We start from the raw sequence: 22,740 nt of genomic DNA, 5'->3' as shown, positions 1-22,740 counted from the left end.
ATCTTTGAATTTGAAGTATCTGCTAGCACATAAAATAATTGAAAGAATTTGAAACTTTGTAGAGCAACTTGAGAGTGCAACCGTGAGCAAATTTAAAGAATGTTTGGATAAAAGCGAAAAAATAAAAGACTTTCTGGGGTGAAAACATAAGTTTTGAAACCCTTGTGGACAGATTTTAAATATTTTTAAAATTGGGGTTAAATTTGTAAACAACAACCCTTGTAAACCTACCTTCAGCCGCAGCAGCATCGCATTTGTAAACCCACAGCCTCTGGTTCGTGCTTTTCTTCTTCTCTCCCTCCACATTCTTTTCTTCTCATTTTGGCTCTTGTTGAGTTGTGATTGAGAACGATTCTTGCAAACTGTTATCCAGGTGAGGCTTTGCACCTTTTGATTTTTTTTCTCTGTTTTCTTATCATATTTATTTGTTGAACTCAATCATGTAATACGAGATTATATCTCTGCTTTCTTCATAGTCTCCTGCGAGCTACAAAAATGGTGAGGCCATATGCAGTGAAGGGAAAGAAGCGAAGGAAGAGGGAAGATAAATATGAAAGAGTAGAAGAAGCAGACGAAGCAGAAGAAGCGTCAGAACCAGAAGAAACAGAGGCTTCACAGCCAGAGGACGTTAACAAGGGAGCTATGGTTGAGAAACAGAATAATGGAAACGAAGGAGAAGAAAAAGTGGGTAACCCAATTGAACTTGAGGGTATTCCAATAACCCCTGTAGAACTTAGCACCAAGAACGGACCTGGGGCCATCTTCATCCTTGAGAGAGCTTCTTTGGAAGTTGCCAAAGTTGGAAAGGTACAATTTCATTGTTATTCTGTTATTTATGCTTATTTTTGTGTTTTCATTTGTATGTTTGGATGGAGGAGCTGGTGGGGTAGATCCACAGAGGGACAAAAGGGGTCGGTTGACCCCGTGAACCTACCCATATCCTTAATGGAAGCTCCAATCTCGACCCATTGTACGGTTGGTGGGCGACTCCAGAGTGCACACCAAGTGTTCGCTGAAATGATCCCCAGAGAGAGGGGTCTTCTGTTATGTTTCTGTTATGTTCACGGATTTCACTTAACAGCCTCAGGCACTTCTAAATCATAGAGGTGCTGCTGCGAATGCGAAGAAGGCCTTTCTTTTTCTTAAATGATTTCACACTAAGGGGTTCGCATTGCTTTTGGGTTTCTATGCCATTAGTGAAACGGTCTGTTTGGATTGTAAACGAAACGTAGTGCTGTTTCAGTTGTCTCCTTAATGATTTGTGTTTAAAAAGGAAAACCCATCGTTTGTTTTGTATCAAAATAAGTCAGCACACCCCTTGTCTATTCTTCCACTCCAACCATGTAGAAACGAAGCCAAAAAATTAAGCCAGCACACCGTTAATGATAATATATTTAATTGGAATGAAATTTATGATTTATTCACATTGGTTTGATTTATTAGAGTAGTTTTGTTTATTGGTTGATTATTGTTTAGGGGCTTTTTGTTTGGTTAATTGATATAGGGTTTTGTGTTTTGATTAATACGTTGGCGCACAAGATATTTTTCCATGAATTATGAATGATAGTAGTATTGATTATGAGAATTCATCTTGTGATGTTGTTTTCCATGAATTATGAATGATAGTAGTATTGATTAATTTTACAAGGTACTTTTCATTAAAATAAAAATTGGGAACTTGTACACTTTGGCCCCTCGGGGTATAAATCCTGGATTCGCCAAGTGCTTAGGCTTTTCTGGCTTGGGTTTAGTTTGTTTCTTCAGTGTTGGTGTTGCTTTGCCGTCTTTGAACCCTTTGTCTTTATTCTAAAAAAATTGAACTTTTTTTCTTCTTACAGACTTATCAGCTATTGAATTCTGATGATCACTCAAATTTCTTGCGGAAGAACAACAGAGATCCTGGTCTTTACAGGCCCGATATCGTTCATCAGGTTAGCAACTCCGGCTAATTGTCCCATGTATATTGTATTCCATGAAATTTTCTTTATGAACTTCATACACTTTTCTCTTGTTTTTTTTTTTTTTTTGGGTTTAAATTTTTGTGAATAAGCATAAAGTGAACTCATTCCTATAGTAGCAAAATGAAAGAAAGCAGTTGGTAGAAAACAAATTAGGATAAACTCGGAAGTTGTAGACATCAGGGGTTGAAAATCCTACTCACGACATCTGATGGAAATTCCTTGTCTTTCTTCTTTTATGCCCCTGTTTTGTACTTTGGAAGGTTAAAAGTACCTCCTACTGGTTTTTGCTTGAACTATTGCTCATAGGAGGGTTAATACACGTGTCATTATTCAAAAAGAGGTGCTGAATGCAGATCACCTCTTTCTTCATTGCCTGGTTGCTTCGTTTTTATGGGTTAGGCTGTCTAGAGAGTTTGATTTGAGCTGGGTTGTTCTGGAATATTGTGTGGCTTTATTATGTGTGCACCACAATTTTTTGGAGGTAGGAAGAGGGGTGTGTTCCCGTATAGATGTGCTATAATGGCTATTTTCTGAATAATTTGGATGGAACGGAATACAGGGGTGTTTCATGGTGCTAGGGGCAGGAGAGGGAATACTTGTGGGAGAGGGTTCAATTTTGGGCTTCATTATGGCTTGGCTGCTGACAGAGTTTAGGGGCAATTCTTTCGTTGCTATCTTTTCTGATTGGTGGGCTGCTGCTTCCTAATGCTTTATTCTGTTATTCTGGATGTATTTTTCTGTATTCTTGTTTTTTGTTTCTGTTTTTGATTCATTTAGTCAATGAATTTTCTTTCCTATTAAAAAAAGAGGATTTATTGTTTTGCTTCTAGTATACTGAAGTGTTATGTGATCCTAACTAAATATTTGATATCTACAGGCTCTCCTTATGGTTTTGGATAGCCCAATTAATAAAGCTGGGAAGTTGCGAAATGTGTACGTGAGAACTGCAGCAGGTGTTCTTATTGAAATTAAGCCACATGTTCGTATCCCAAGGACATTTAAGCGGTTCTGTGGTGTCATGTGTAAGTTCATCTGTATTTCTGATCTTATACAAAATAATTTTTCTCTGTTCTTTACATTTTCTGGATAGCATTTTGTCATTATTTTATTCCTGCCAACCACCTTGCAGTGCAACTGCTACAAAAACTGAGTATTTCTGCTGTTGGTAAGCGTGAGAAACTTATGCGTGTGATAAAGAACCCCGTGACACAGTATTTACCTGTCAACTCTCGCAAAATAGGTGAGTATATCATGGTTTATATTCAATTTTGTCATATCTGTAATGAAAACTGAAGATGTATTCTTGTGTTCCAGGCTTCTCATACAGTTCAGAAAAATTAGTTAGCATGCAGAATTATGTTGCTGCTGCTGAAAACAATAGAGACTTTGTTTTTGTGGTATGTCAGAACTAACATTTTGGCCATAAGTTTGAATATTATCTGTTTATACTTGCAGCTATGTTATAATACCTGTATTTTTCAGGTTGGTGCGATGGCTCATGGAAAAGTGGAGACAGACTATACTGATGATTTTATATCAAGTATGTCCTTGCTTTTCATCAGTATAATATTTAATATTTTTTAGGCATATTTTTCTTCTGCTGTTTTGAAGTTTGCGGAACCTTTTGATCAGTGTGACTTCCAAAGGTTAAAATGGTTCCAGTTTTGAACTGATTGAAGGATTAGAATTTTGACTAGACTACGTTGATCAGAAGAACATAACAATACTAGAAACAATATTTGTGAAATGTTTAGGTACAAATGCAAACATTTATCCATTGTTTAACATTCCATTCAAGAATTGAAGTGAAGTCTATAACATATTAACTAATATTCTTAGTTTTGAAATCTCATATGTGGTAAGTGAGATAAAAAAAATGAAAAACCTGATGATCAAAATTTGCTTGAATTCAAGCACATAACTGTACATTTATGCAATCTTTCATGCTTTGGTCCTTATTTTTTAATTCTTAATCTTCTTTTGAACTTTGAATTTTTAATGCTTGTGGCTATGTTATTGAATTCAGTGATATGCAATTTAACACATCTTATTTTATCAATTTTTGCAGTCTCTGGTTACCCCTTGAGTGCTGCATTTTGTATTTCGATGATTTGCCAAGCATTGGCGGGAAAGTGGGATATTTTGTGAACCATTCTTCTGGTTTTAGTCTGAATCTTAGCACTTAATGTTATTCTTATCTATGTGATGCATGATCTTTCAGGCTCATTGCTTTTAGGGTTTTTGGAAGTGTTTGTATCAGATTATGTTCTAGCTCTGTCTATCATTTGATGAAGTTTTGAGGGTTATGGTGGAAATTTATACACATCTTCGTCTGTAAATTAACTAATGGGTCAACTACATATAACCACCAAATTATCAGGATATTTTCAAGTTGATACATGATCTGTAGATATTTTACAAGCTAAGACACAAACTCGAATGAAATCTACGAATGGTCGATTCCGACAACATACATGTTTTATCTTCCATTTTCATGTAATACACTTTCCTTCTGTTGTTTTTTACAACATCTGAATATATTTTTCGAGATCAAATGCAAGTTCATGATGAAAACTTGACTACAACTATGTTGTTTTCAGCATTTTCAAAGAACACGAGAATTCAATTTCCCTCTTTATCTTAGGATTGGAGGGCCATTATCATGGAAATTCATCTCCTCAGACCCCTTGCAGTCAGTTCAGGCTGTTTTATAGAGTAATATATCGTTTTTGCCCTAAACCAATCCACTCATATTGTCAAATTACTAGCGGTTCCATTCAAAATGCCGTAAAATAAAGTCACATACTTAACGCATGACTCACTTTTGATGGTCCCTTGGTCGTTTATCGCCGTATTCTTTACAAAATGTGGCCTTAAATGTCATTTTGGAAAGTCACATCATCTACACTTGATTTACTTTTGAGCACTTTTTGTAAAGAATACGACCTGAAATGATCAAGAGGTCCTCAAAAGTTAGTACATTACTTTACGACATCTTGAGTGGAATTGCTAGCAATATGACAGTGAAGGGGTAGATTGACCAATTTAGTATAATTCACGGGACAAAGTGGCTGAAGAAAGTAGTCTGGAGTTGACAAATGTTGATATAGTTCTAGGAGTAAAACGAAAAGTTACTCGAAATCATAATATGTATATTAGGTCGTTTGTTACATAGGACTGTCTTGGCATGGACTATGCTTAGGGACTGTCTTTGCTTGGCTTGGCTTGGTCTAAATTGAATAACAATTATCCAGTGTTTGGTGTATGCTTGGATTAGGACTAGGACTAAGACTAGAGTTTTTTATTTTTCAAAGTATATATATATATATATATATATATATATATATATATATATATATATATATATTATAATATACATAATATATATGTATATTATAATATATAATATATACATGGGTATATAATAATAATAATAATAATAATAATAATAATAATAATAATAATTATTATTATTATTATTATATATGTGATATATTATATAATATATGTGTGTGTGTATATATATATGTATATTATAGTATATGTGTATATATGTATATAATAATAATAATAATAATAATATATTTGTATATACACAATGGCGGAACCAGGAATTTTTCTAGAGGTGTGCTAAAATTTTAATTTTAATTTTTTGTATAGAAGATCTATATAAACAATGAGAACCAATTTTTTTTTTTTTGTTTGGGTATGCTAATTGATACAATAAGAACCAAGTGGGAATCAGAAACTGAAACTGTGGGAAGCAGAAACACGAACAAAAGTACAATTCATAGCAGTAGCATATCCAAAACATGTACACAGAGGCATAAACACAAAAGCTTTGTTGCACTTGTAGATCTAAATGCTAACCTGTAAATCGGAAGAAGAAGAAAAGAGAAGAAACAATGGTTCCCACTCACGTGGCCTCCAAACCACAAATATATTGCAAGTATGTGACTTTGTGGGCCAACTAGCTTAACAAATGGTGGACTAATATTCGTGGGGAGTAGGAAATATCTTATAAAATTTGCACCAAATTAGTATTTTGTTAAATCTTGCACCAGGCTGAAGCCCACTCTAGTCTACATGTAGTTCCGCCCTTGTATATACATATGTATATTATATATATATATATATATATATATATATATATATATATATATATATATATATATATGTAATATATATATACATGTATATATATATATATTATACACACATATACATATATTATACATATATTACATATATTATATACATATATAATATACGTGTATATATTTGTATTATACTATATGTGTGTATATATTATAAAATATATGGGTATATAATAATAATAATAATAAATGTTATTATTATTATAATATAGGGTTAATGACCTAAATGGTCCTCAAACTATTGCCCCATTATCATTTTGGTCCACCAACTAAAATTTTCAATTCAAACGTCCTTAAACTTTTTATTTTGTACCAAGATGGTCCATCCATTAGAAATTCCGTTACTTTTGATCACGCGATTGCCACGTGACTGAGTTTTGAAGGGTATATGCGACTTTTTGAGAAGCTCTATCGTTCAAAACCAAAATACCTCCGGTCCCTCAGCTATTGCTCTAGTATCATTTTGGTTCCACCAATTAAAATTTTCATTTGAATCGTTCTTCAACTCTTTTTTTTTATTTGTATCAAGATGGTACTACTGTCAAAGTCCGTCAATTTTATTGTTATTTATTTTTGTATTGATCTGATTTTAAATTTTTTAATTAATTTAAACAATAGAGAAAAAAATTATTACTTTTTAAGTCCATGTCAGCAAAAAAAAAGCCATGTTGGTGGTGAGATTCAATTTTTTCAATTTTAAAATTAGGTACAAGTTCCTATAATAGTTTCCTTTAATTTTTAATTATTGTTTACTCTTTTAAAAAAATTGTTATTTTATTTTTATATTTATGTGATTTTAATTAATTTATACAATAGAGAATTTATTATTATTAATTGTTAGGTCAGTCTCACGAAAAAAAAAGCCATGTGGCTGGTGAGATTCAATTTTTTTAAGTTTTATATTAGTTTCCTTTAATTTTTAATTATATATTACTATTTTAATTCACAGAGACATTTTTACCCCTCAATTTAACAATAAAATTGACAGACTTTAACAATAGGACCATCTTGATACAAAAAAAAAAGAATTGAAGGACGGTTCAAATGAAAATTTTAGTTGGTGGACCAAAATGATACTAGAGCAATAGTTGGGGGACCATTAGGATCAATAACCCTTTTAGAGGAGGATACTCACCTAAAAATACAGTTTTGTCCCTCGATTTCACGGAATAATACACAGACTTTGACGGATGGACCATCTTGGTACAAAATAAAAAGTTTAAGGACGTTTGAATTGAAAATTTTAGTTGGTGGACCAAAATGATAATAGGGCAATAGTTAGGGGACCATTTAGGTCATTAACCCTTACAATATAATATATGGATGTTAAACATTGGTGAGCATAGGACTAGTTAATCCTTCCCTTCCACATGGGTTTATTAGTCCCCTCCTAAGGAGGTGTTTTTGGTGGGCTCGGTATTAGCAATCTCATTTAAGACTAGGATTAGATGAAACAAACATGAGACTAAATTTAGTCCAAGTCAATCCTGTGTAACAAACGACCCTGCCTACAGTTCACCGCTCAAAATTATACACATGGCGTGCCGTTATGTGTTTTCTAGTAAGGTCAGCTCCATCTACATCAAGAACTTGTCACTAGGAAGAAGAGAGGTACCTTCTTTGCAATTATACTGAGGGAATCCGAGTATGCAGCACATTGAAGGTCTCTAATTTGTCAAGCAACAAGATTCTTCAGATAAAAGAAAGCCCCCATGGTCCCCTACATTCTGGAATCATCCTGTTTGGAAACAACCTCATTTTCGCAGTCATGGCAGCCCACAATTTTCAAGTACTAGCCGCCAATCAAATGCTTACTAGTTAGAGAGAAGAAAGAGTATAAAATACATCAATTGGGATTTATACAAATATGTCTACCACAACCACGAGTGATGTTCACAGCTTTAGTTTCAAGAATATATTAAGTGAATGTAGTGGTTGCCTTCACCATATATGTATTGTTAGTAAGCTTTATAAATGGCTTATTTTAGTGAGAAGGAAGAAAGGGCATGCGGTTACCATGTGCCCTTTCATCAAATCCACGAGCATAGGAGAAGGAATGTGTTACACCATAATCAACCGAGCATACCTAGCACCAAAGCGACTAGCACAAAGGCAGACACGCATTCTTCCCTGCCGAAGGAAGACACCCTTCCAAGGCGACCAACACCTGCCGAAGCTCCCGACTGCCGAACCTAATCTCCAAGGACACGTGTCACCACCACAACGATTAGCACAAAGTCCCACATCGGAATTTTGCACAAACCTCCCATTTATACCTCCCTATAAATCGGGAACAGTACCCAAGATGAAAGGGGTAACTAATTTCTCACTTTTACTGTTACTCTGCCAAAGTTACCACTTATAGCTGACTTGAGCATCGAAGAGCCTTCGGCCGGCACCACACCGGTGTCCGAAGCTTAACGACTGCTTCTCCTACTTTGTCTTCTGCAGGGTACCCAACCACCGAAGGCCCTAGCCCTTTTCCCTACCGAAGGTCCTAGCCCTTTTCCCTACCGAAGGTCCTAGCCATTTTCCCTGTTGAAGACAATCCCCTTCTCTCTAAGTTGACCCTCTCCCAAAAAGAGCATCAACAGTTTGGCGCCGTCTGTGGGAATCGACCTTTGACTCCCAACTCCCTCTACCTGCCCCGCTGGCTCCTTCTCCCATCAAGCCTCGTCGCCTCTTCTTCACCTCACATTCTAGCATGCTGAGTGAGGAAAGCATCGATACCCAGCGCCATACCCCCCCATGGGGAGTCCTCCCGAAGGAAACCTTCGGCAGGAGGAGATCTCTAAGCGGAGGTGGAGCGCCTCCGTGCCAGCGTCGCGAAGATGTTCGAGAACTACGAACACCTTCGCACCAAGAATGTGGAACTGGAGCACGATTGCCGAGCCCTGAAACATAGTCTGGAGGGCAAAGGCCACCATTTCACCCAACAGGACCACACTCAGGACATTGGGCACACCCAGCTGAACCATCCACTGACCTCCCGTCATAGCACTCCCATACAAAATAGGCCTGACAAAGGCAAGGGTCACCTCCACCCAGAGGTAACCAAGTCGAAATTTCTCCATGTTCCCCAGCCAAAAGGCCAACCCAACGCCCCAGCTAAAGTCTATGGGACTGTAGGCACCGTATCTTGGAGCGTCGACCAGACCCAATCAACATTAATGTGGACCTCCACAACCCAAAGGCAACTCAACTTGGGCCCTTGTCGAAGCCCACCCGTGCAGCCACCACGGAGGAAGTCGGGGACTCAGATGATTGGGAACCTTACAACCTTGAGGACTGGGAAATCCATTGCTCCGAAGATTTCGAGGGCTGGGAAGACTATCCGATCCCACCTACCCAACCCTATAGACCTTCAGCATCCAACGCTTTTCCACATGCTGACCCGGCCATGCGCCTCCTCTTTGAGAAGGTCCGACGCCTGGAGAGCGAGCAGCATCGCAGACACCAGCCCCTCTGGGCAAAACCACGACCTGGCCCCTTCACTGAGCATATCCTCAACTATCATCAGGAGAAGGACATTCAGCCACTTCGTATTGCCTTCTACACTGGCACGGAGTATTGTTGTTAATATTATGTTAACTCGCAATTGTACGGGGCAATTAGTAGTATAGCAAGACAAGTACGAGGTCGTACCCACGAAGACTGAGAAGTTAAAACTAGTTATGTACTTAGATTACCAAATTCAAGAAAGTAGGAGGTTATGTCTAAAACAGAATTTAAAACAAGAGTGGTTGTGATTGTTGAACAAAAGAAGCAAAATGAAATTGCAAACAAAAACAAGTAAACAAATGTAACAAAGAGTGGTTTTAAGAGTTGGAAAACAGATTTTGAGACTAGGGCATTCGAATCACCATAACAATTCAATTCTGGGTTATAAAGATTCAAGTAACAAGTCTAATTCAGATTCAAAGATTGATTCTAGCTACAGTATGATTAGGCCATGGTGTTTGGTCCTAACCTTGTGTTCCTAATTCCCTAATTTGATCATTTGTTGTCTAACCTAAAATTAAGCATTAGGAACCCATTAAGCATAGAAGAACATTTTAAACAACCAAGTATGTATCTAATCCCTGTTGTCGAATGTCCATACATACTCTTCCTATTCATAGTTCAATTCGAATTAAAGCATGGTGTATACTCTTAATTCAAACCAAGATAGTTAACAAACAAGTTCTAATGGTGATCAATCATTCAAACAAGCATGTTAACTTATAAGCATAATGAATAAGAACATGAATCATGAATCAAACTTGAAACTCCAAACTTATAAACCCAGAATATTCATGTTAGGTTACATCGAAGCCCTAGTTATGGATTTAGCTACTCATAATGGAAAAGAGACTTGAACAGAAATGAGAAAACATAATGAATACAATAAGAGTAGAAAAACCCTTTTTCTGAAGTTCTTGTGGTGTCCAAGGCTTCTCCAAGTGCTTCTCCACTTCTAATGCTTCTCCAAGAGCTTCCCCACTTCTAGAAAGATGTATGAAGGATATGGAGGTGATTTGGGATGAGTTTGAGTGAGTGGTGATGGCTAAGGAAGATGAAATTCGTAGGGAAATGGAAGAGAGGTTTGCTGGAGTTGTTTTGGTGATTGTTGGAGTGTTTGGGATTTTGAGAGTGTTTGAGGATGGTTGGAGTGAATTGTGGGGGTTGTGAATCTCAGGATTTGTTGTGTCTTGAATGTGGAATGGATGTGGTATTTATAGGGAGAGGGGAGTGACAAATCTGAATTCAATATGGCTAATGCATACAACACTTGCATTATAAAATCTGAATTGGTTGATGCACTTCACCAATAGATCCCACCAGCAGCCCTAGCTCATCTTCATGTCACCATGACCAAGCTTCCAACCAGAAATGATAGCTCATACCTAGCTCACCATGACCAAGCATCCAACCAGCACATGCTGAGGTCAGCATAACCAGCAACTTCAAGGGCTTACAACTTGGGCTTCTCTTAATCAAATTAGGACTTTAAGCACTCGAAATTGAAGTTCAGAATGTCTTCTTTCCAGCCATATGTCATTTGGGCCAATCCAAGGTCGGAGGAGGAAGTTAAGGCCAAAACAAATTGCTAACTCATTTTGCGCGCTGATAAAATCCATCCTGAGCATGGCTCTGTGTTTGCTAGGTAACAGACTCCATATTTATCCAATGGGGCTGACTTTTGGATATGTTATAGTACACACCCATTGGAACAACTTTCATGAAGAATGCTGCCTCATCCGAGCTGTGTAGGTTGCTGAAACAAAGCTTGCAATATGACCTACGGAACTGGACTGGCAGGGGGCTGTAGCCAAAATGAGTTTGTCTTTTAAGCTCTTCTTCCATTCATCCAAATTAGGCCTTAACATGCTTGAATTGCATGAATTATGCTCTCTTGCTCTATTGGCCTACAAAACACACAAAGGGAGGGAAATAACTTAGAATTATAGGAACTAAGCAAAAGAAGTAAGTAAATTGGGCATGTATATGTATGAAATTATGAGCTTAACACACCCCCAAACTTAGATTTTGCTAGTCCTCGAGCAAAACAAAAGAGAAACAAAGATAAAAACAAAACAAGAAGTTAACTAGACCATTTTCGTAGGTAACTCGATTGCATTGAGCGTATGCAACAAGCCTTTAAACCTCTAGGCATCCCTAGTAGGAGGAGTTGTGTCTCCTGAGGGTTTAACAGATACGATACCCACAAACGTTTTTCTAACTCTACAAAACAAAATGGTTAGAAAAACAACTTTGAAATCAACTAATGAAAATGAAAGAAAGTTTTAGTCATACCTCCAACACCATAGAGTTGCCAAGATAGGTCATCAATCAGTGTGTACAAGTGGAAGCTATAGCTCAAAGGCACACAGTTTCAAAGCAAGCACACTCAAACCTTGAATAGAGAACATGCTTCGACTCTAATTCTCACAGATAACACTCAATCACTCAGAACCTATGTTTTAATTCTCTCAAGAAAGCATAAGTGAGTGTATGAAATAGAAGCACAAATTTGGTTAGATCTCATGAAAGGAATTAAATACTAAGAATAGAGATACACACATACTTACCAGCACCCATGAATACATCCTCAAAGATCAGCTAGGTCTTTCACAATGTTGTAATGAAAGGCTAAGGTTTAGGGGAAATGGAAGAATTGGAAGGAAAAACAAATAACTTAAGAACATACCAAGGTTGCATGCTTCATTAATCTGCAAGGCATCATTGATTTAGATTGGAATGGCAGCAAACTTCATGGTATCTCCTGGCATAGACTTTATTTTTCACACTTAGATCAAATCGAAACACTTTCATCTTCGTTGATTTGATCTGCATCTTCATTAACTTCATTGCACAGATTCACATCATCTTTATTTAGGTACATGGCTGCAACTTCCTTGCTTCAAACTTTATCTTGGCACACCTTGGTATATTTCTAAGCTATAGGGTATGGCTACAATAGGTCAAGTATCTCAGATTGAGATACAAAGGTAGGGAAATGATGAGGGTGATAGAAGAAAAGGCTTTAAGTGTTTGGCTTCAAGAGGGTTGATGGAACACACATATAGGTAGGGTGAAAAGAAAGCACATAGAATGGTTATGCACACATAGCCTAGCATCACTTCAATGAGTTCATTCATGAATGAGAGCAAGCACATGATATCTGCAAAAGAGAATCATCCTTAGTATTCAATCAAAATGGAATAATGAGATCAATTAGAGTGAATTGAAGAAAATAAGTATGGATGAGAAATAGAACACTTTAAACCCTCTCAAGAAAGCAATTAGGCTCGATATAGCTCACTAGGGTAGTCTCCACTATTTTCCTTCAAGAATTTGAGCGTGGTACTTTAGCCACCAGAATTCTAAGAGCAAAAGCTTTGTGAAGTGCAAAATTCTGATATGAAAACCTCAAATAGCAGCTCCATAGCATTGATTGTATGACATTCTTTAAAAAAAATAAAAAATAAAAAATAAATATAAAAAAAAAAAAAAAAAAAAAAAAAAATTGTGACAAGAGAACGAAAATTGAAAACACAAATGGATAAGAAAATTGAAATTGAAAACCTTCCCCCCAGACCTGAATTGAACATTGTCCTCAATGTGAAAGCATACAAAAGATGATTGAGAACAAACAAATGATAAAGGGAAAAGTTTAGAAGAAGGTTTAGGAAAAATAAAAAATAAAAAAAATGAATATATAAGCAACTCATGGATGACCAGTTAAGGGCCTCAGAAAACACAGCCAGGGGATCCGGGAAGGTTGGAGGGGTCACAATGGTCCCGCTTAAAACCCAAACTTCTTAGACACCGAAGGTGTCGCCTAAAGAACTCCTAGACACTGTATTGACGGAAGTGCTCACTGGAGTTACCATAAGTTAGCTCATATGAAAAATCTTTTTAAATTTTTAAATTTTTAAATTTTTTTTAAATTTTTATATAAAAAAAAAAACAGAAATTTAAAATAATAACAAGTAAAGAGAAAGGATTGAAATGCTCCCCCTTGATGCGATTAGGTCGATTGCTACCAAGCACCTTCTTCTTGAACACATGGGTTGCCTCCCAAGAAGCGCCTTAGTTACTGTCTTGGCAAGACATTGTGCAATCAGCTAAGTTGATGGTACGAAGGGAAGTTGATCTACCACATGGCCAGTTTGGATGCCAGCTGAAACTCCCTCATAGAATGGCTTTAAACGTTGTCCATTTACTTTGAAAGTCGAGCCATCTTTAGGGTTTTGAATCTCCACAGCTCCATAGGGAGAAACATTGACCACGGTGAATGGGCCTTGCCATCTAGACTTCAATTTTCCTGGAAAGAGACGCAAACGTGAGTTAAACAAAAGAACTGACATACCTTTGGAGAACTCTTTCCGTTGAATGTTTCTGTCATGGTAACTCTTGGTTCGTTCTTTGTAAAGCTTTGCATTCTCATAAGACTCATGTCTAATTTCTTCCAATTCATTCAGCTGAAACTTTCTTGCATGGCCTGCCTTGTCTAGATCAAAATTTAACTTCTTGATGGCCCAAAAAGCATTGTGTTCAAGCTCCATTGGCAGGTGACAAGCTTTCCCAAACACAAGACGATACGGGCTCATTCCAATGGGAGTCTTATATGCTGTCCTATAAGCCCATAATGCATCATTGAGCTTGGCTGCCCAATCTTTCCTTGTATTGTTCACCACCTTCTCCAGGATGTGCTTAATTTCTCTATTGCTTATTTCCACTTGACCAGAAGTTTGCGGATGATATGGTGTAGAGACTCGATGGGTGATGTTGTACTTCTTCATGAGTGCTTCGAATGGCTTGTTACAGAAGTGGCTGCCTCCATCACTAATGACAGCCCTTGGAGTACCAAACCTTGTGAAAATATTATCCTTCAAGAACTTCAGCACCACCTTATAATCATTGGTTTTGGTGGCTATGGCTTCCACTTGCAATACAGCACTTACATTCTGGTCGAGCTTTACTCCTTCATTTGGAGCGAAATTGAGCTTGTGAGTTTTCAAGTCCTTGATGAATTTTCCATATGCAGGAATCTGTTCAATAAGATCAAGCAAAGGCAAATTGATATTAACTTTACTCAAAATATCATAAATCTCTTTAAAAGCCTTATCTTGCTTTGCTTTCTTAAGACGGCCTGGAAATGGAATCTGTGGAACATATGGAGTGGGTGGCACGTATCTATCTTCTTGAAGATGTGGTGGCACAAATTTGTCATCCCTTTTATGCAATTGGAATTGATCGGATTTCTGAGAATCTGATTTGGCCTTAGGAGCAGATTGAGAAGTTTTGAGTTGTTCTCCTTCCGTGGCCATGGTCTCCTCCTCTTCATTTTCTACAATCACAACATCATTTGAAAGATTAGAATCATCTTTATTATCAATGATCTTACCTGATCTGAGCACATGAATGGCCTTGGCTTCTGGGTTCTTTGGATTGATCTCAGTTTGGCTTGGCCATTTCCCAGGCACTCTTTGAGTTATTTCAGCAGCTATTTGGCCTAATTGGACTTCCAATTTGGAGATGGCAGCTTGTGTAGTTTGCTGAAAATTGGATTGGTTGATTGCCATCTGCTTCACTATATCTTCCAATGATGATGATGATTGTTGTGGCCTTTGGAATGAAGGGGGATTTGCTTGATTCTGGGTATTTCTCCATGAAAAGTTTGGATGATTCCTCCAACCTGGATTATAACTTTGAGAGTATGGATCATTTCTTGGACCTTGGTTGTAGGAATTTATCAACTTAGCTTGCTCTTGCACAAATTCTGGATATCCAGCCCCAAGTGGACAAGCTGTGGTAGCATGGTCATGAGATTCACAAATGCTACACACTTCCTTCGGAGGGCTTCTTGAGTTTAATGCAAGAAGAGCATCTAGCTTTTGTTCCAGTTTTGAAATCTGCACACTAGAAGCATCATTAGAACCACTAATAACACGTTTACCTCTTGTATCCGTATGTTGGGTCTCCATTGCTATCTCCTCAAAGAGTTCGTACGTTTCTTCTGGAGTTTTGGTTTTAAAAGAACCACCTGCAAAATTGGTGACTATATTATGACTAGAAGGGGTTAGTCCTTTATAAAACATACGCATTTGAAGCTTCAATGGAATCCCATGATGAGGACATTGGTTGAGCAACCCATTGAATTTCTCCCATGCTTCACAAAACGATTCATCATCTTGCTGTGCAAATAACAAGATCTTGTCCCTAAGCATGTCGGTCTTTTGCGTGGAGAAGTATTTTTCCAGGAACTTCTTTTGAATGGCAGACCATGTAGTGAGTGAACCAGGCTTCAAAGAATTCAACCAATACTTCGCCTTATCCTTTAAAGTGTATGGAAACACTCTCATTCGAAGTTGATCTTCTGTCACACCTGTCAAGGGAAAAGAACTCACAACATTAAAAATATCCTTTATATGAGTCAATGGATCTTCATTAGGTAAACCATAAAAGGAAGGCAGCATATTAAGATGAGAAGATTTAAGCTCATAATTTCGAGCTACAGTGGGCAGCAAAATGCTTGAAGGAGATGCTGGAATTGTTGGGATATCAAGTTCTCCCATGAACTCAATGGCAGCCATCATTTCTTCTTCTTCTTGGTCTGAACTTGCTTCCGAATTTGAAAGTGAAGAACCGGGAAGTTCAGTGTGGAGAGCAAGACTTGTAAATGTAGCAAGAGCTTGCTCTTTTGCAGTTGACAACTCCCTTTCTAGACGATTCTGAATTTCAGAGGTCACTCGTCTGGGTTGCAATGATGGTCCTGCGTTCAAAGATCTAGAACGTTGGAACGAAGACCTCACTTGTTCAAGTAATGGATTTTTAGACATAAACTACCTGAAACAGAAAATTAGATTAATTAGAAACACTAAAAAGAATAGGGTAACCTTGGGCACATAACCAGGGAAGAACTTTCGTTCAGTCCCCGGCAACGGCGCCAAAATTTGTTGTTAATATTATGTTAACTCGCAATTGTACGGGGCAATTAGTAGTATAGCAAGACAAGTACGAGGTCGTACCCACGAAGACTGAGAAGTTAAAACTAGTTATGTACTTAGATTACCAAATTCAAGAAAGTAGGAGGTTATGTCTAAAACAGAATTTAAAACAAGAGTGGTTGTGATTGTTGAACAAAAGAAGCAAAATGAAATTGCAAACAAAAACAAGTAAACAAATGTAACAAAGAGTGGTTTTAAGAGTTGGAAAACAGATTTTGAGACTAGGGCATTCGAATCACCATAACAATTCAATTCTGGGTTATAAAGATTCAAGTAACAAGTCTAATTCAGATTCAAAGATTGATTCTAGCTACAGTATGATTAGGCCATGGTGTTTGGTCCTAACCTTGTGTTCCTAATTCCCTAATTTGATCATTTGTTGTCTAACCTAAAATTAAGCATTAGGAACCCATTAAGCATAGAAGAACATTTTAAACAACCAAGTATGTATCTAATCCCTGTTGTCGAATGTCCATACATACTCTTCCTATTCATAGTTCAATTCGAATTAAAGCATGGTGTATACTCTTAATTCAAACCAAGATAGTTAACAAACAAGTTCTAATGGTGATCAATCATTCAAACAAGCATGTTAACTTATAAGCATAATGAATAAGAACATGAATCATGAATCAAACTTGAAACTCCAAACTTATAAACCCAGAATATTCATGTTAGGTTACATCGAAGCCCTAGTTATGGATTTAGCTACTCATAATGGAAAAGAGACTTGAACAGAAATGAGAAAACATAATGAATACAATAAGAGTAGAAAAACCCTTTTTCTGAAGTTCTTGTGGTGTCCAAGGCTTCTCCAAGTGCTTCTCCACTTCTAATGCTTCTCCAAGAGCTTCCCCACTTCTAGAAAGATGTATGAAGGATATGGAGGTGATTTGGGATGAGTTTGAGTGAGTGGTGATGGCTAAGGAAGATGAAATTCGTAGGGAAATGGAAGAGAGGTTTGCTGGAGTTGTTTTGGTGATTGTTGGAGTGTTTGGGATTTTGAGAGTGTTTGAGGATGGTTGGAGTGAATTGTGGGGGTTGTGAATCTCAGGATTTGTTGTGTCTTGAATGTGGAATGGATGTGGTATTTATAGGGAGAGGGGAGTGACAAATCTGAATTCAATATGGCTAATGCATACAACACTTGCATTATAAAATCTGAATTGGTTGATGCACTTCACCAATAGATCCCACCAGCAGCCCTAGCTCATCTTCATGTCACCATGACCAAGCTTCCAACCAGAAATGATAGCTCATACCTAGCTCACCATGACCAAGCATCCAACCAGCACATGCTGAGGTCAGCATAACCAGCAACTTCAAGGGCTTACAACTTGGGCTTCTCTTAATCAAATTAGGACTTTAAGCACTCGAAATTGAAGTTCAGAATGTCTTCTTTCCAGCCATATGTCATTTGGGCCAATCCAAGGTCGGAGGAGGAAGTTAAGGCCAAAACAAATTGCTAACTCATTTTGCGCGCTGATAAAATCCATCCTGAGCATGGCTCTGTGTTTGCTAGGTAACAGACTCCATATTTATCCAATGGGGCTGACTTTTGGATATGTTATAGTACACACCCATTGGAACAACTTTCATGAAGAATGCTGCCTCATCCGAGCTGTGTAGGTTGCTGAAACAAAGCTTGCAATATGACCTACGGAACTGGACTGGCAGGGGGCTGTAGCCAAAATGAGTTTGTCTTTTAAGCTCTTCTTCCATTCATCCAAATTAGGCCTTAACATGCTTGAATTGCATGAATTATGCTCTCTTGCTCTATTGGCCTACAAAACACACAAAGGGAGGGAAATAACTTAGAATTATAGGAACTAAGCAAAAGAAGTAAGTAAATTGGGCATGTATATGTATGAAATTATGAGCTTAACAAGTATCCCCTCACCCATATCCACTCCTTCCAGTCTGCCCTTGGATGCAAGGGCCTCAGTGATGAAGGAATGTGTCTTCTTTTCCCTTCTACCCTCAGTGGCGCTGCTCTAAATTGGTTCTATCAGTTAAACCCTAGGACTATCAACTCCTTTGATAGCTTGAAGCAAACCTTCCTCGACCATTTCATGATCCAGACTGATCGCTTGTACTCCGCGGACGACTTATACATGCTTCGGCAGGGTGAGGATGAACCCCTTCGGGAGTATGCAGCCCACTTCAGCCATGAGTACTCTCGTTGCCCAGATATCGAGGATCGGGCTGCTTTCGGTGCTTTCAAGAGTGGCCTTCGCGAGTCCAACTTCCGTTACCTGGTCCACAACAACCAATGGAACACCTACGCCGAACTAATGAAGCAGGCCGTTGTCCATGCAAAGGCTGAGTACTTTAATTCCAAGCGTGGCCCGGCTACCTCGGCACGACCCAGCCCCACCTCCGTATTCTGCTCCCACCCAAGACAACTAGGGTACCCAGCACCCCAAGAGGAAGGATAGCTACCAGCACACCTTTAGCAATGGGAAGCGTGGCAGACATGGCATCCATCACCAGTCCAGCGGAGGCAACCCCCCAAGGACAGGTGATCGGGCTCCACTCCCCTTTACACCCAAGCCTAGGTTCGAGGTCTTCACCACCCTCAACACCACCTATGAGAATGTCCTGGTGCACGAGGCACCAATGATACCCAAGCCCCCCCCAAGACGACCGACCAGCAAGCCTATGCCAAATACAGGTGTCTTCTGTCGCTTTCATCAATTCAGTGGCCATGACACTGAATCTTGTATGACCTTGCGCAACATCATTAAGGGACTCATCCGTGAGGGGAAGCTGGATAAATATGTGCACAATCTCCCACCCCCACCTAACCCTCACCAACGGCAGATCAACATGATCTCCACCATCAGTGGTGGTCCTATATTAGCTGGATCCTCCAACAACTCCATCAAACATTATATTCGCTCTTCCTATGCTCACCAGGTCTTCAGCACCGAGCAAGGATGCCTGCTGAAGATGCAAAGGACAGGCTGGGCCCTCATTACCTTCTGCGAAGAGGAAGAACGTGGTGTTATTCTCCCCCACGATGACCCACTCATTATCTGGGCAGACATCTCTAACTTCGGCATTGGACGTATCCTGGTGGACACTGGCAGCTCGGTCAGTGTGATGTTTGCTGATGCCTGCAACGAACTCCAGGTCCCCGCTCACTTGCTTGACTGAAGCATCACACCCCTTGTGAGCTTCTTTGGCGATGTAGTTCAGCCCATTGGCAGCATCCATCTCCCTATATCTATTGGTTTAGCACCCTAGCGAGCAACCACCACCACTCCCTTCCTTATCGTGGATTGTCCCACAGCCTACACTGTCATCCTCGGCCGCCCATCCTTGGCACAAATGAAGGTATTCGTCTCCACACATATGCTAATACTGAAGTTCCCTACCTCCCATGGCACAGGCACGGTGCGCGACGACCAACTGAGTGCCCGAAGTTGCTATGCTTCGGCAGTCAAATCCACCAGCCGCCAACCCAAGGGTTAAGCCCTTACGGTAACCAAGGCCCTAGCCCCTTCTCCAGTCGGCACTGAACGACCTGAGGACCCTAGGGAGAAATCCGGTACCCAACAGGCCGAACCTGTGGAAGACCTTGAGCTGGTTAGCCTCCACGACGACGTCCCGGATCGGCACCTCCCTCTCACAGGAGCTTCGCTCTGACCTCGTAGCTTTCCTTCGCCTTAACTCCGAGGTGTTTGCCTGGTCCTACAATGACATGCCTGGCATATCACCTGATGTCATTTCTCATCGGCTCAGCATTAATCCTGCCATCCGACCTGTTCGGCAGAAGCGTCGTGCCTACGACCCATTGAGGTACGAAGCTATGAAGGCGGAGGTGGACAAGCTAGGCAGCATTGGATTCATCAGGGAGGTAAACTATCCCACCTGGCTGGCCAATGTAGTAATGGTCCGCAAACCAAAGAAAGGCTAGCGCATGTGTGTGGACTACACCAACCTTAACCGGGCCTGTCAGAAGGATAGCTTCCCTCTTCCCAGAATCGACCAACTCGTGGACACCACAGCAGGCCATGCCCTTCTTAGCTTCATGGATGCCTATTCTGGGTACAACCAGATCTTCATGCACCCTGATGACCAAGCCCACACCTCCTTCATTACAGATCGTGGCCTCTATTGTTACAAGGTAATGCCCTTCGGCCTCAAAAATGCTAGCGCCTTGTGAACAGCATCTTTGCCCCACTAATCGGCAACACTATGGAGGTTTATGTCGATGATATGCTAGTCAAGAGTCGTACCGCTAACCAGCACATTCCTAACCTCTCCACTATGTTCGCCATCCTGAAGCAGTACAGAATGAGACTCAACCCCACGAAGTGCGCCTTTGGCGTGGCTTCTGATAAACACATAATTATTACAATTTCTATCCCTAATCTATATTTGTTAGTACTTTGTTTCAATGAATTTTGAACCAATTAGAATGTTACATTGCATTTTACAAATCCATTTGCACTTCATTGAAATAAAGGCTAATTCAGTTGATTTTTCTATTAGGTAGCTATTTCTTGTGCAGCAGCCCAAGGAGAGAAAAGAAATGAAGCCCAAACTCCAGTCCATTTTCGACAGTCAGCTTGCAAGCCCCAAAATACACGTTTTTACTGCTCAGATGGGAATGCATTCTTCATGAAAGTTGTTCCAATGGGTGTCTATTATAACATATCCAAATTTGAGCCCCATTGGATACATATTGAAACCTCAGGCCTTCCTACACCAAGCCTGGTTCAGAAGAATTCGTTTTTCTAGCAACACATGTGCAGCAGCAAAGAACTTTATTAGCCAGTAACAAAGACTAGCAGCACATGGGTTGGCAGCAAAAGAAAGAGGCAGACCCCCATGCTAAAATAAGAAATATAAAATGCATGCACAATGATGTACCACCCGACAAAGAGAAGAAGGAAAGTATGGAAGTGCATAATAAAGTGTTGAAGTGCCACACCAAGGCATAAAAGAAAGGAAAAGTAGCAATGGATGGAGCAACCAAGAAGAAAAGAATTGAAAAGAATGCATGAAGTGCCACACCCATGCCAAAAGAAGAAACAATGAAGAGATGGGCTACGGTTTTGCATTGAAAGGGATAAGAATTTCAGATTTTAATATTTTCCTAGTGACTGTTGTTGTTGAGATTTAAGGCTATAAATAGGAAGCTCTACAAGCCTTCAAACCACACCCAAGCTCCACAACTCTTGAGCTTTCTCTCCTTCCTCCATCTTTATAGTTCTAAATTTCTGTTTAAGTTTTATGTATTTTATGGGGAACTAATTCCCTAGCTAAGGCTAGGGAGAAAGGTTTTAATATGAGTATGTAATTTTTATTAGTTTGATCCAAACTTAAGCTTTAATGTGAATTTGTAGTTTTTGTTCAAATAGAATTTGTAGTTTTCTTTTTAATTAATTGATGAATGTTTGATAATCTATTTCATGGGTTCAATCATGTTTTTCCCATTGTGTAGTAAAAACTTTCATTCTTTTAAAAGAGAAGACTAAAGATTAATAGAATTTTGATGAAGATTATTTTTTGATAGTTTGTTGTTAATGGTACAAGTTATGCTTAGAATACTTCTAAAGGAAATTAAAAAGAGCTTTAATTATTTTGAACAACTACATTGGAAAATATTTTGTGGATCAAATTATTAAGAGTTGCATGCTTATGTTAAAAGTGGAACCCCAATGCCTTAGTGTTGTAATCAATTAATTTTTCTTTAAATCAAATCTTGCATAAATCTACCTCTCAATCACAATTGTTCTTTTTCATCTCTGTTATTTTCTTTACACCGCTCTCTGTGGAAACGACACTCGGACTTCCGAGCTACACTGCTATACGACACCTCCCTTGGGTTTTGCAAAGTGGTGCGAACAGCTTCAGACAAATTCCTCGGCTTCATGATCAGCCAGCGGGGTATTGGGGCTAACCCAGAAAAGATTCAGGCCATCTTGGATATGACGATAGCGAAGACGGTCAAGGACATCTAGGTTTATCTCCAAGGCCACTGATCGCTGTGCCCCATTCTTCAAAGCCCTCAAGGGCACTAAGCGTAACATCACTTGGACCCCAGAGTGTGACAAAGCTTTCAGCGAGCTCAAGGAGTACATGAGCCAGGCCCCCTTATTGTCAACCCCTGAG

The 22,740-nt window shown here is 39.1% G+C and overlaps 1 protein-coding gene and 1 non-coding gene across 2 annotated transcripts; both read left to right on the top strand.

The window, feature by feature from the left end:
* Positions 1-213: 213 nt before the first annotated feature.
* LOC110762181 (nucleolar essential protein-like protein) lies at positions 214-4,434 on the top strand. The gene is made up of 8 exons (XM_021964786.2): positions 214-373; positions 477-807; positions 1,839-1,931; positions 2,839-2,983; positions 3,091-3,201; positions 3,276-3,358; positions 3,444-3,501; positions 4,030-4,434. Exons 2-8 carry the CDS (start codon positions 496-498, stop codon positions 4,107-4,109), a joined length of 882 nt encoding a protein of 293 aa, XP_021820478.2. The 5' UTR covers positions 214-373; positions 477-495; the 3' UTR covers positions 4,110-4,434.
* Positions 4,435-15,727: 11,293 nt separating this feature from the next.
* LOC148293137 (small nucleolar RNA R71) lies at positions 15,728-15,834 on the top strand. Its single transcript, XR_015825906.1, has one exon. It is a non-coding gene; the product is annotated as a small nucleolar RNA R71 (small nucleolar RNA).
* Positions 15,835-22,740: the final 6,906 nt, after the last annotated feature.

Source organism: Prunus avium, chromosome 7 (genome assembly GCF_965620075.1).
Source record: "Prunus avium chromosome 7, drPruAviu1.hap1.1, whole genome shotgun sequence".
NCBI lineage: Eukaryota > Viridiplantae > Streptophyta > Magnoliopsida > Rosales > Rosaceae > Prunus > Prunus avium.
This window is presented reverse-complemented; position numbering and strand designations above follow the sequence as displayed.